This window comes from Poromitra crassiceps, assembly GCF_964638095.1.
Source record: "Poromitra crassiceps genome assembly, chromosome: 2".
NCBI classification, from domain to species: domain Eukaryota; kingdom Metazoa; phylum Chordata; class Actinopteri; order Beryciformes; family Melamphaidae; genus Poromitra; species Poromitra crassiceps.
Genome location: NC_139624.1, coordinates 87,976,841 through 87,991,032, shown reverse-complemented (window position 1 = coordinate 87,991,032; position 14,192 = coordinate 87,976,841). Strand labels below are relative to the sequence as shown.

General features: G+C 42.3%; 1 protein-coding gene across 1 annotated transcript in view; it reads right to left on the bottom strand.

The window, feature by feature from the left end:
- The window catches only part of smchd1 (structural maintenance of chromosomes flexible hinge domain containing 1), a gene marked incomplete at its 5' end in the record, with an annotated part of 72,510 nt that overhangs the window by 13,718 nt on the left and 44,600 nt on the right, over positions 1 to 14,192 (bottom strand). Inside the window, 13 exons of the mRNA XM_083663356.1 lie at positions 549 to 680; positions 863 to 950; positions 1,046 to 1,107; positions 1,398 to 1,522; positions 1,638 to 1,795; positions 1,887 to 1,966; positions 2,095 to 2,220; positions 2,333 to 2,494; positions 3,438 to 3,556; positions 4,808 to 4,893; positions 4,997 to 5,145; positions 12,460 to 12,684; positions 13,175 to 13,303. Of these exons, the coding sequence (XP_083519482.1) occupies positions 549 to 680; positions 863 to 950; positions 1,046 to 1,107; positions 1,398 to 1,522; positions 1,638 to 1,795; positions 1,887 to 1,966; positions 2,095 to 2,220; positions 2,333 to 2,494; positions 3,438 to 3,556; positions 4,808 to 4,893; positions 4,997 to 5,145; positions 12,460 to 12,684; positions 13,175 to 13,303 (1,641 nt within the window). The remainder of the gene's footprint in view (positions 1 to 548; positions 681 to 862; positions 951 to 1,045; positions 1,108 to 1,397; positions 1,523 to 1,637; positions 1,796 to 1,886; positions 1,967 to 2,094; positions 2,221 to 2,332; positions 2,495 to 3,437; positions 3,557 to 4,807; positions 4,894 to 4,996; positions 5,146 to 12,459; positions 12,685 to 13,174; positions 13,304 to 14,192) is intronic.

Here is a 14,192-nt window from a genome sequence, read left to right as displayed (position 1 = left end):
AAACGGTACAGATATAATTAGAAACAGGAGAGATCGCATAACATTTCACTCGGACCAAAACATAAAAATATGCGGGTTTAAAGAAAATATTTTTTTAATGTTTTTGTTTTGTTTTGGTCCGAGTGGAATGTTCTATGGTTTCTCCTGATTCTAAATATAGCTGAACTGTTTGGTTTGACCAAGTAAAACTATTTTTATAAGCATTTTACGAAATGTCTATGGGTTAATAAATTGCGGAAGAAAATCTCTGGTGCAGTGCTGAAGCAGGAAGTGACGTTCACTTTTCCTCTCTATTGAGAGTTGATTTGAGGTAAGTTGTGGACCAGTGATGTTATTCATGCACAAATTACATCCCTGGTCCACAACTTAACTCAAATCAACTCTCAATAACTGTCAAACTAAATGAATGCCATTTACTACTGATTTTGTAATGATACAAAGCTGTTAGGTAAAGTTGTTCCCGCTACATTTTTGAGTGGCATTGCAAAATGTAAACATTAGCGATGAAAGATTTGACATGCTCCTGGTCCACAAGGATGTAAGCTCACCATTATCCTCAGAGTCATATTCTCCACCAAGGTACGATTGGCAATAACGTCACTGTTGGAAACAACTGGGGTTGATGGCTTAATGTCGGGGGCCAGTTTGACAGGATCATTGGCCACCACGTTTATTATGTACTAGGAGAGAGGGAAAAATGCTTCAACAACTCAAAATGAACAGCAGTTGACCTCTAAACCAGATATGAAGGAAACAAACTGGAGATCATATACATATGTTTGTTATTTATTTGAATTTTATTGTTATTTTAACATATCAAGGCGCGGTGATGTCTGATACTGCTGATGTAGGTTCAACCAACCTTAGGACTATATAGGACTGTTTTTTGGTCTACACCTAGAGAAAACTGGATGGTGTGCTTTCCAACATGGTCCGGGATGGCTTTATCTCTGAGATGTAACACACAACAATAACATTAGGGTACATGCAATTTTGCTAAATATCTTGTATTAACGGATATAGATAGGATCTAACACCATTTTACCTGAAGTGAAGACAGTCATCCTTTTCATTCTCCATGGGCTTACTGCACTTCATTTGAGTGGTCTTGACAAGAGAAGTAGGTAGTAACCAGCAATGAGAAAAATGTACAAAAAGGCATGCACATCCAGCAGTGAAGGGTTAAAACCAGGTGCAGGACCAAAGTGCAAGTGAGTGATAAAAAATAGAGTCCGCACACTGGCAGCTGCTCCAATGAAATATTTGGGAGCAGCTGCAAGTGTGCGGACTCTATTTTTTATTAGTAACCAGCAATGAGTCAGCAACATAGGACTGCAATTGCAATCAATCATTAGTACTTAAGACAAAAGCTATATCAGCCCCTGTCAGTCACTCACCCCTAGAGGTGGTGTTCCCATGGGTGTTCCTGATACCTCTGCCTTCCAGAGCCACATGGTTACAGCAGCAGGGTTGAAAGTCTTTATCGGGCTTCCCTCATCTGACACCACAGTCACTGAGAACACTGAACAAACAGAAAAACATGCAGCCATCCTTACTTTTGGTTGCATAAAATGAAATGAAGCAGGGAACGCTAGAGGCTCACAAACAGAGAACGCAGCAGTAATACAAATGCAAACCTGGGAGGGTTCCTCCTGCAGGAAACTTAGCATTGGTGTCGTACTCCACCGACAGGCTGACAGGTTTGTTGGGATTGGGGATGACAGTGAGGTTCACTGACGGCCCTGGGATGGGTCTCTTGTAGAAGGCCCCTTGAAACACCAGCTGATACTCCCCCCTAGAGGAGTGACAGGGTATGATGAACACTGCCCACTGATGGTTCAGGGATATTAAGTCACTAGGAGCTACAGTTAAAAGTCAACACTCACTTTGGTCCGCTCACACTTTGAACAGTGAAAGCAGCTTTCCCCTCTATGTCTACTGGTTGTGAAACAAAATTCAAATCCACCTGGAATAATAACAAGACGACGTCATAGTTATGTCCGATTAGATCACACAGTACAACTTGGGAGTTCCTGACCGTGATTGGCTTTTTAAAATAAGTGCAAATCTATCTGTATTCCTCATCAAGCTAACCTTCAGTGCTGAGGATGACTTCAGTGTCACCACAACCCTCTGGTCTGGGGAGGGGTTCCCCCACTCGTCACAAAGCTGGATGTGGAAAGGTGTGGGGATGCCATGTTCATTCAACACCTGCAAAGGCTTGTATATAAAAAGCATGTTGGATTAGTTAGTCTGGGCTGTTGAAAATGGATAAACAACACGACTCACAGTCACAGCTAGGAGCTCAAACTCTATCAAAACTCTTTCTTACCTGCTCTGGCCCTTTGACCAGTGTAAGCTGTGCAGGGTTCCCAGCAGTCACTACGATCCTGACATGTTCCACAAAGCCGCTGCAGGTGAACTGCAGCTCTTTGGAGCCAGGGGGGCCGGAGTGGAACCGCATGCCTGTCACCACGATTGAATGGCTGCTCTCCTGGTTTCAACACACAGAGTGAGGACATTTGCATTACTATGGCTTGAGACTTCAAGGAATAGTTGATCCCCAAATTAAAATTCACTCATCACCTACTCACCACGATGTCAGTCGGAACTCCATCGAGCCTTGTAGGACAACCAAACCGCATCACAACACCACAAGTTAGGTCCTGTAATTCCATCTCAGCTTTCTCCAAAACTATTACAAGTTATTGGGGCTATGTTTTTACAGCTAAGAACTAGGAACGACTACACAGCGGATATATGCCTCCAATTTTGCCAACAATTTTCTTGCTGCAAAGTCGGCATCTTAATGACAACACTGGAATAAAGATTGACTATAGAGGCTATAAAGAATAGACTACAGAGAAATAAATGGATTAGAAACGTTTATTTAGGAAACAATTATTTGATAACATCCTTTTTTTAATAGTGGCCGGTATATATTCTATATGGCCGGAATTCTGGAACGTTACCAGCCGCATTGGCAGTCTGAAAAAATGCCTAGCGGAATCCCTGATTGTGCATGGACAACTGTTGGCATGTCCTCGAACAAAACATTGTTACTGAGGAAAATATAGGCGATAATGAGGTAAATATGACTTTTGGACCCGCAGTGCAGTTGACTGTCCACAAAATACTTCAATTATACTGCATGAACTGTGTGGAGGAATTGGATGGAAATATATGCTTCTTTTTTTAGCTGTAATTTGTTTTTGCGTTAACTTCAATAGTTTGGTAAAGTAGATGGAACTACAGGTTCTAACTCACTGTGCATTTGGTAATACTACAAACTTCAACAGTTTTGACTGACATGGGCCTAAGTAGATAACGACTGAATTTTAATTTTGGGGTGAACTATTCGTTTAATGCATACCTCTGCAGTTTGAGTTAAGTTTCAATAGAGATTCATTCATGTATTCATGTATCTTTGTTCACACCTGCCATGTCAAAGCTACAGTTGACTTGTCCAGACCCTCAGCTTCCACAGTGGTGTGGTCCACACAGGCGGAGGTTAGCGTCTTGGTTACATTTCCATACTGGTCCACAAGCTCTAAGTCTATAAGAGGAACACACAGTTTCTCAGCTGGAGTGCAACTACATCCCTAAAGCCCCCTCCAGTCAGTTTTTCCTACCTGTTTCACGTTGATGTTCGATTAAACGTATATGCGCTCGCACTGTAACAAGCAACGTCACTATTTGTGAGAAAGATCTTAGATTGATAAGAATCGAAGATTGTTCCACTCATGTTGCACTGCAACATAATGACTGCATGCGCTGTTGTAAAAGAAGCAGAGCAGCTTCTCATCTTGTCTGCAGTATACTCTGGGATAAAACGGTTCCGGTCATATCTCTGTGAAAATTATTTTAGAAGTCAAAATCTCGCTCATTGTCAACAAACCGGCCAACAGATATCAAACCTGAAGGACTTTATGCAAAGAGTGTAATTCGAACTGGTTAAAAGTGACTATCGCACGTTTTGAGCCTGGTGAACACTTAGTTAGCAAACGTAGCGGCTAACGGTGAACACCTAGCTAACGGCAGATGGTATTTACCGTAAGTTACCCCGGTCATCACCTGTTCACCCTCCTTCCTTCCGGTAGGCGATACAGATCACTCAAAACACGCACATCCAGACTCCAGAACTCTTTTTACCCAAAGGCCGTCACACTACTCAACAAATCACTTTCCAAATAACCACTCATCTGTTCCTCACGTCATTATTATTATATACTGTAAATTATCATACCATTATCATTATTATTAGATACTATAGATTATCACACTGCTGCTATTATCATGAACTATATTACTACCATACCTCAAACTATTAAATAATTATTAAAAAATTATGTATGCCATACTATAATTATTATACTATTGCCATTTATCACAGACTTTATTATTACTATATACTATTTATCATACTGCTGCTACTATTAATAGTCTGTGTCTATATACTGTGGCGCCTGGTGAATTGCTTTGGTGAATTGTTATTTAATTGGTGATTGTATTGTATTGTATTGAATGGTTGCACGATGAGGAGCCTGGAATTTCGTTGTGTAAATTCTTATGCAATGACAAATAAACTACTACTACTACTACAAGTATTGTATTTGTCTATGACACGTCACTGGTTAGACAACATAATGTCTGACATCACCACCCGTTTTTAGCACAGAGCAGGGAAAAACACAGCTACTGTAAACATGAAATATCTTAAAAATGACAAAACACACTGGAGGGGGGCTTTAAAGACAAAAGAAGACAAGATTATTCTGTGATTTTCTGTAATCAGCTTCAAACTCACTGATCTTTCCAGGTAGGGTTTGCCCCATCCTCACTGTGCTTTGACTCAGCGTGACTTTCAACTGTGCAGGTTCATCTGGACGAGGCCTAAATACAAAACAAGCAGAGATATTAACTTAATAAACAGATGCAGTTTGGATATTAAACTTACAAATGGTGAATGACAATTCTGTGTTGGTATAGGGCTTACACTATCGTGAAGGAGGTGTTTACAGACACATTTTGGTCTTGGTAGGACACCTGGAAGAAGCGCTCCTCCTGTACCAGCGTTGGCACGTGAACATTGGGCAGCTTCCCCTGGGCCAGATCCTCCATACTTACATCTCTTGTCCAGTTAACCTGATGCACAGCCAGAACAAACATTGGAGGGTCAGCAGTAAACATGACGGTGATACAGTTTTTAGGATCAGCCACAAAAAAAGTCATGCAAAATCATCTGTTTCCAAAGTTAGTGCTGTAGTATAACCAGCAGGTCGTCATTTATGTGTGGTGTGATTTTGGTGAAGCTACACTGTACGACAGTGAAGTTATTTGATTAATAACCTTTATTTATACAGCAACATATTGTATATTTCTCACAGCATGGCATAGCATAGCCAGCCAATTTATCAGAATGAACACTGTTCAAGTGATAGAGCATTGACGTCGTCATCATGTAGCTGTACACCGATTCACAGTATTTACATACGGCAGTATCTCCTCCTTTCTTATGACTTGTCTGAAAATGGCTATAGTGATGTAGTGTCCGAGTCCGCCTATTACTTACACTTTGTTAATATAACAATAAACGAGAGTCAGGCTGTAATGTTATAACACGCTTCCACATTTATTCTCAGACAGCTAGTACAGTCGTCAACAACATAAGCTTCACTGTTCTTCCCCACACTTCCTGTTCTACGGCAACTCTCGAGGGGACAAACACAGAGCCTCGCATACACACTGAACAATCTGTTACAGTGATATCATTGCGCCCTCTGGAGGATCATTGAAAAATGATTTGAAAACACTGTTCTACTGACAGAATGCACGTTGCTTTTTGTTTTGTTTTGATCGAGTACATTTTCACATGCTCGAGTAAATCCTTAACGAGCGAGTAATCGATCTTCGATTAATTGTGTGCATCCCTAATTTCAATGATGACAACGCCCAGTGTGCCCACTGACAATGGCCAATGTCACAGTCACTTACTTGAGGCGAGAGGATGGCTTTAATCAGTCGCTCGCTCTTTTTCCCTCCCATTGTAAAGTAACGCACTTCTTCACTGCAACTGCATGCTTGGATCACTGTAGTCTCTCTTGCCAGAGACTAGGATCACTGCTCCTCTGCATCGATGTAGGTAACGTTAATTGTTACTGTCAAAAGGGACAGCAGCATAAACTGTATCACTTAGGGGTGCACCGATCATGTTTTTTGCCACCGATCACCGATTGCCGATCACCTATGAGAAATATCTGCCCAACCGATCATCGACCGATCACCGATTACCGATCACCGATATATATATATATACGCCCTGGGGTGTCCGTAAAAACACGAGGCAGGAGACAGATGGGAGTTCAACCGTTTAGTTGTCAGTTCTCTTCAGTACAGTACAGCAGTATAGGCTCTTTACAGCATTATGACAGGAATAGTAGGATTGTGTGTGGTCTGGAAAAAGGAGGCAATAAAATATACAAACAGGTCAGTAACCAAGCTTGCTGTTATATAGGCCAATTATAGTGATAATTAACAACTAATAATATATAAATGATAATTAGGTAAACTGTAAGTCAGTTACTCTTAAACACCAGTCTTGAACCATGACTAAAGCCAAAGAGCTCCCACTCATAGAACCGGGGTTATACACAATAACCGTCATACATTGGGATCCGCATCGAACGAACATCAAAACGACCCGCCCATCGAGGCCGAGTTACAGTGTTATAATTAGCAGCACTATGAGTGCGATCTACATAATGGTGACAGGGTTACATGACGGGAGAAACAACAGAATCACAAGCTACACACCAGCTAAACTCCATCTGAGTAGTGGCATTAATTAGCGCAACAGACAATCAAACCGCACTAAGTGCACGCCTAAACAAACGTTATTGCAATGATTGCAGGTAGATCGATCTAAAACCAAAAGGGAATGCAATACAGGAATATTAACATAATAATGACTTACTGGTTGGTCATATACGCACACATGGAAGAAGGGGATTAGAACATGTTCAACTGATGTCCAAAGAAAGGAAGAAAGTCCGTCTGAACGGAGCGCACATCCACATACTCAGCCGCACACTTTCGCTTCCTTCAAAGTGCCCGCGGGAACATCAATGCTTGCGTGGAAATTGTCTGTGTGTGCGCGTGCACTACCCCGACTACCACAGTAGCACCGTGTCAATCTGGGACTTTAATACACACGGACTTAACAGCATGCAAATGCCTCAGTAGGCGGGAGGACTGGAGGTAACTTCTCTCTGCTGAGGCTGCTCTAATCACCAGCTGATTTGTGTGATTCAAAGACGCAAGGGGTGTGTTGACAGTCTGGTGCGGTGTGTGCATGGAGGTGAGTACACTGACGAAAGCAAAGCGTGTGCTTTGCAACACAATGATATAAACGTTAGAGCACAATATGAAAGTTAAACGATGGAAATTGAAGACATGAAAATGGGCTGCCTCATGTTTCTCACGTGCAGCATGATCGGCTATGCGATCGGCAACATTAAAGGAATATCGGAAACAGCAGATCACATATTTGAGGTCCAAATCGGCCGATACAGATTGCGTGTCGATCGATCGGTGCACCCCTAGTATCACTGATGGTGAAACGTGCAATTAATCCACCGTTCACATGCGTGCCAAACCGAACCGCGGAGGCTGACTACGCTGCGGCCGTGTTGCTGTGTGTGTGTGTGTGTGTATATATACGGTATATATATATATATATATATATATATATATATATATATATATATATATATATATATATATATATAGGTGCGCTCGTTGGTAGTCCAGGCAGCGCGGCAAGTGGGCGGGGGTGAACATTTAAGCAGCACGATTGAAACACCACCCCGTCGGGAAACGAGAGTGAATCTCACCAAGCGACCCTGAGATAAGCATTCTTTCCGTGACATGACTGAGTGAGTGACTGAGTGAGTGACTATGGCTAAAAAGCCATCTCTTGACCACACGCAGCGCTGCGCACATGGCAGGGCTCGACATTAACGGGTGCCCGGTTCCCCCGGGCAACCCAAAAAAAAAAAAAGGCAACCATTTCTTGGCCTTTGGTTGCCATAGTGGCAACCACGTTTTAACATGTAAAGAATAAGCACAGCAGCAAACAGCAAAATATGCACCAAATAAATATTTTTTAATACTTGTGAGTGACACGCTGACATTTTATTGCTGTTACAATCGGAACGATGTTGCTAATTACCAGAAGGAACCCAGTAGACACGTGCGGTGTGTTTACTCAGGTCAAACGCTGCGCGCACACCGGCTCAGCTGCAAGCACACGTTTGATATGGCCAAACAGATGTCTGGCTGTGTGAAAGCCCCAACTAACATTAACCTGGTGTGGTGTCAACATCACAAATGAACGAGCAAGAAAGACGATTCGACTGACAAATAACGAGATGAACCACCTGCACGAAAAAACCATGGCATTTGAGAAAAAGAGGACAACCGTGTGAGGGGAAAGTAAACAGACCTACTCGTAAACTATGGACAATTTCAGAACGAACAAAGAGCGTGCTCCGAGACAACAGCCGTGGCTCAAAGGTGTGTACTTTTCACTTGAGATTGGTGCATGTAGGAAGAAGAAAGACCGCAGACTGTGCGGAATTTCCTGATTACAGCAGTAGGCGAGCCCCTTTATAGTTGTGCGTCGCGGCTAACTGCAGAGCATGTAGGCTACAGAATGCAGCCAACTAGGAGTTCCTTAAAACACTTTCTAACAGCGCGTACTATGTGCTGAGAAATGAGGAACCCTTTACACCCTAGTCACACCCTCACCTCGTCTGGCATAGTTTCAGTAAAGACCTCATCTAATGAGGAACGCTTTACATCCCTGCCTCGTCTGCTGCTGGAGCGATCAAGTAAAGAATGGATCAGATCAGGCATGCAAGAGGTAGGCCTACGTCTGCTCTAATGTTATTAATTAATTTGAGAAAAGAGGTGGGGGCAATTATATTCCTCTACTAGTTCCCTTGCCTGTCACATACGATACGGGGTGAGAGAGAGAGAGAGAGAGAGAGAGAGAGAGAGAGAGAGAGAGAGAGAGAGGGATTGCAGGCGGGCCAAGGCCGCTTCTGGGCCTTTTGGGGCCCCATGCAAAATCTTGAGTGAAAAAGAGTGGGGGCCCCAAACCACTGTCATCATAGTATCCCTGAACATGAATGAGAGGAATAGGCTACTTCATTATCAATAACGCTTTTAATTAATAAATTAAGCACAATATGAACAATAACTGTTAAAGTGGATACTCGCTTGCTTGCTGTGTACCGAGCTCAAAGTAGTAGGCTACGTTCTTTATTTTACCCTTTCACTGTCCGCTCCAAAAACAACTCTTATTTTGCGCAGTGACCGCCGGAAGTGTTAAAAGGACCCGGAAGAATTTGGCCCACTGTAAGGTCTGAATATAAGGTGAATAAGGCGACTAAAAATGGCAACCATATTTATATTCGGGCAACCAAAAGCTCCTGCCAGGTTGCCACTCCAGCAACCCCTTTTAAAAGTTAACGTCGAGCCCTGCATGGTAAAAATATAATCTGGCTTTAGGAAAAAACACAGCACTATTACAGCCTCCCTAAAAGTAACAAATGATATAATAGAGTCACTGGATCAGAAAAAATACTGTGCAGCACTTTTTGTTGATCTTTCCAAGGCTTTTGACACAGTGGACCATGTCATATTGAGAAAATGATTGCTTAATATTGGATTGTCTGAGCAAGCAGCTGGCTGGTTTGTGAATTACCTGTCTGACAGGTCTCAGTGTGTACGCTTTGAAGGCAGCTCATCCAGCATTTTAAATGTATCATCTGGCGTGGGCTCAGTCCTGGGTCCAATTTTGTTCACCATTTATGTGGATGAGCTGGGCCGTAATGTTCTCAATGCTAAGTTCCATTTTTATGCAGATGACACTGTAATCTATTGCTGTGGATCCACTCTCACTCATGCCCTTGGCTATTTGCAGACTGCTTTTAATGTTGTTGAGTCTCAACTAACTGATTTAAAGCTGGTCCTAAATGCAGCAAAAACTAAATTTATGTTGTTTTCAAATGGCAGAAAGACCACAGATGGAGGATCTGTGGTCTTTCTGCCATTTGAAAACAACATAAATGTTGTCTCTGCAGGGCACGCAGATCGAATTAGTGTCATCTTATAAGTATTTGGGCATTTTAACACGTTCACTGCCAATGACGTGTTTTTACGTCAAACAAAATCCAACCGTTCACTGCCAATGACGTGTTTTTTTTTCGATTTTGTTTTTTTGACGGTGGGATGTGCATCTAACCCTTTTACATCTCTTATATAAGTATTGGACGTGTACAACGTGTACAACCCATTCCACCGACCCACTAAGTGGCGACAGTGCTTTCCTGACTAGAGGAAGGCAAGCAAAAAGCAGTGTGACTGAAGCCATTCTCATGAAAATGGATTGGCGAAAACGCTTTCGTTTTCGCGCTGATTGCTGGCGGTGCGGGATTGCAAATTTGCATAATAGATTACGGGTGGAACACACTTTGAAACACGCAGCATAAATATGACCAGAATCGCAAAAGCTTCATCAAAGCTCTCAACCAAAACTCCAAGAAGCGAGCGAGTCCATCCAGACTTCCTCAAAGAGCGGCCGCGCAAACAGGCACAGCAGCAGCAAAGCAATGAGACTGGTGACGCGAGGTTACAGCAGCAGCAACGAGCTTGTGACACGGCCGCTGCAGCCAAGAAGACACACACGGAGGGAGGAGTTGGAAGCAGAGGGGGGTTTCCTGCTGTTATGGAGGAAATTACTGTTCAAAACTATTGTTTAGATGTCTGACGTCTTACTGATGCCAAAAATGAATGGTTAAAGTGACTGTTCTATCGAATTTCACAAAAAGCCGTTTATCTCTGAATAATTTTTCTGACGCTGAAACCAGGCTGTATTCAACTGCTAATGCTTACATAACTACTAACTCTACAAACTAACTCTTTTAGACAGAGAAAGCACACATTCTATTAGTTCTTTTGAGATATTGTGTGTTCACAAAATCTTAGCAGAAAAGAATCCTCGGGTCTTGAAAGATGAGCCAGAATCCTCAAAAAAACCCTCTGGCAGAACCTACCTACAGTAAAAAAAAAACGGCTGGCAGTGAATGTGTTAATTGATGATCGTTTATCTTTCAGACTCCACATTGAAAGTCTTGTGAAAAAGTTGAAACTGAAGCTGGGTTTCTTCTTTCGAAACAGGTCATGCTTTTCTTTCGTTGCCAGGAAGAAATTGGTTGCAGTCACCTTTCTCCCTGTGCTTGACTATGGTGATCTGTTGTATATGCATGTTCCTGTCTATTGTCTCCATTCTCTGGACACTGTGTATCATGGTGCTCTGAGGTTTGTCACGGGCTGTAAAGCCCTCACTCACCACTGCACCCTATATGCCAGGGTTGAGTGGCCCTCTCTGGCTGCACGTAGGCTCACCCATTGGTACATGTTTATCTATAAATCCATCCTTGGATTAATTCCATTGTACCTCTGTGGCTATATTTCTAGAGCCCACAGTAGTTACCGCTTACGCTCAACCGATACTACCAGCTAAATGTCCCCAAAATTTGTACGGATCTTGGCAAACATGCTTTCATGTATTCTGCCCCTACAGCTTGGAACTCACTTCAGAGCAACCTCAAACTGAAGGAACTTGTTCCACTTGGAACTTTCAAAAATCTAATGAAGGTCATAGAAGTAGATTCTTTTCGTATTTGCACATGTTTTTTATGAACGTTGTAACTGCTTTTGTCTGTTTTATTGCATGTTTGTGCATTGGTATTTGTCTGTTTTAATGTTGTAACTTTATTTCTTTTATGCTGCTATCTTGGCCAGGCTTCCCTTGAAAAAGTGGTCTTTGTATCTCAATGGGACTGACCTGGTTAAATAAAGGTTAAAAAAAAAAAAAAAATAAGGAGTTGCAGGCCAAACAATATTAAGCGCGGCAGTTTTCAACTTGTTTAGACTGAAAGCGGGGGGAAATTAGACCAGAAAACCCCTGTGCCATCAAAAATATAATTTCTACCCAAGTAAATAAACAAATAAATAAATATGACGCATAGTTTATTGATGTGCTTATCTATTACAATGGGTATTTCTGTATGTTAAGTTTCCCCGTTTTTGGTTTTAAATGAAAAAAACGAAAAATGGGCCCATTTTCTCGTTTTGGGTTTAAAACGGAAAAACGAGAACAAAAAACAAAAAAGGATTTTTTTTGTGGGTTTGTTTGTTTGTTTTTTGCTAAATTCATGGCGGGCCACTTAAAATGGGCAGCGGCCATAGTTGGCCTGCGGGCCGTAGTTTGGCCACCCCTGCACTAAATGATAACGTTTAATTACTGCCTAACCAAATGTTGAAGTTCCTTTTACAACACAAAACAGACTTATGTGGAATAGTGAACGTAAACACAACAGACAGACATACCTTGATCATGGAGACTGTTTCGGCAATGAGAGCTACCTCCCTGCCTCCCTCATCATACAGCTTATAGTACAGGTTCTCCAACAAGCCTCCGGCCTCCCACTCTATCTTGTCCTTGTCCGTCAGCACCAGGTTCAAATCGTCCTGAGTGTAAACCTCTATCCGGGATACTCTCTTGCTGGGCACCACCTTCAGCTCCCTCAGGACCGCTGTGATGTTCTTCTGACTCTGGCAGTAAAGTGAAAAGGATGGAGGGGTCATGACCAAAGTTTTAACCAAGATTTATACAAAAACTAAACGGGGGACGGACAAGCCCGTCTTTATTCACGCACGCACGCGCACACACACACACACACACACACACACACACAACTTCAGTTCTTTGTTTGTCACTGGTCAGGTGACGATCTTCTGCATGTTTTTAGTGGGGGTCCATACCGAAGTAGTATGGAGAAAACCCCAGGGGAGCACAGGGAGAACATGCAACCTCCACAAAGAAAGGCCCTTTCACAAGATAGCCCACCTGGGCACTTGGCACTGAAGACATGAGGTGGGACACCTTCAACGACCACAGCGTCCCAGGGGGAATCAAACCCAGGACCTTCTACCTGTGAGGCGACAGCGCTACCAATGTCTCACCGTGTCCCCACCCCCTTTTTTGGGGGATTGATATCAGCAGAAACTAAAAAATAATTGGTCATTATACAGTATAACTTACTGGCACGTCAAATGTAATGTTGAGTGTATGTTGGTCTCCATTCATGTTTTTCAGGTTTATTGGCTTTGTCACTAGGATTCCAGCTCCTGTGCTGCTGCAGTCAGTGGCCACCAGTGGAAGCTCATGTGCCTAGAAATCCACAGAGGAAAAGCTGAATAAATCAACTGACACAGAATAACAATTTAATCATATTAATTCAAATGAGGAACAATGACTTTCTTTATCTAGAGAAAAAGGAAGAGTCGGAAGAGTAGCCTCAGAAAGATGAGACAAGATATTCCACACAGATGAAAGAGGGGTTGAGCATAAGGTGGCTTAAACTGCTAAATCTGATACAAGTATGGGGGCTTCTACATAAAAATCGCATTCGTTCTTAACAATTTTTACTTGATTTAACAAAAACAAGGCAGAATCAAGAGCAACATTAATAAATGATCTGGTTTAAGCTGAGTGAAATCAATATGCCAAAAAACTATGACCATATGTGAGGTTTCGTTCTTGCAGTGAAAGGCCTATCATAAAAAAATGTAATGGCTCCCACTGGTGAATTTTCCTTGTGCTGGTAGACAAACTAAACTAAAACTTGAGAAACACCCTCTGGCTCAACCAAATGGCTGAAATACTGCTATAAAACAGACACCGCATTTCCCTGTGAGTGAAGCATGTCTGCTTAATATAATTTTTTCATTCGGAAGTTGCTGTGAAAGTTGGACATAGTGTCACACAACACTGCATGATTTCACACAGGGACATGAGAAAACACTGCATGATTTCACACAGGGACATGAGAAAACACTGCATGATTTCACACAGGGACATGAGAAAACACTGCATGATTTCACACAGGGACATGAGAAAACACTGCATGATTTCACACAGGGACATGAGAAAACACGATGATCTTTCACACAAGCCGTTTTCCCACATGCGTACCGGAAAATTACCTGTAAGTCAATATCGGACATTTCCCTTCACACCTCTCCTCTCGCATGTGGGAATCTACCAGCGAAATTGCCTG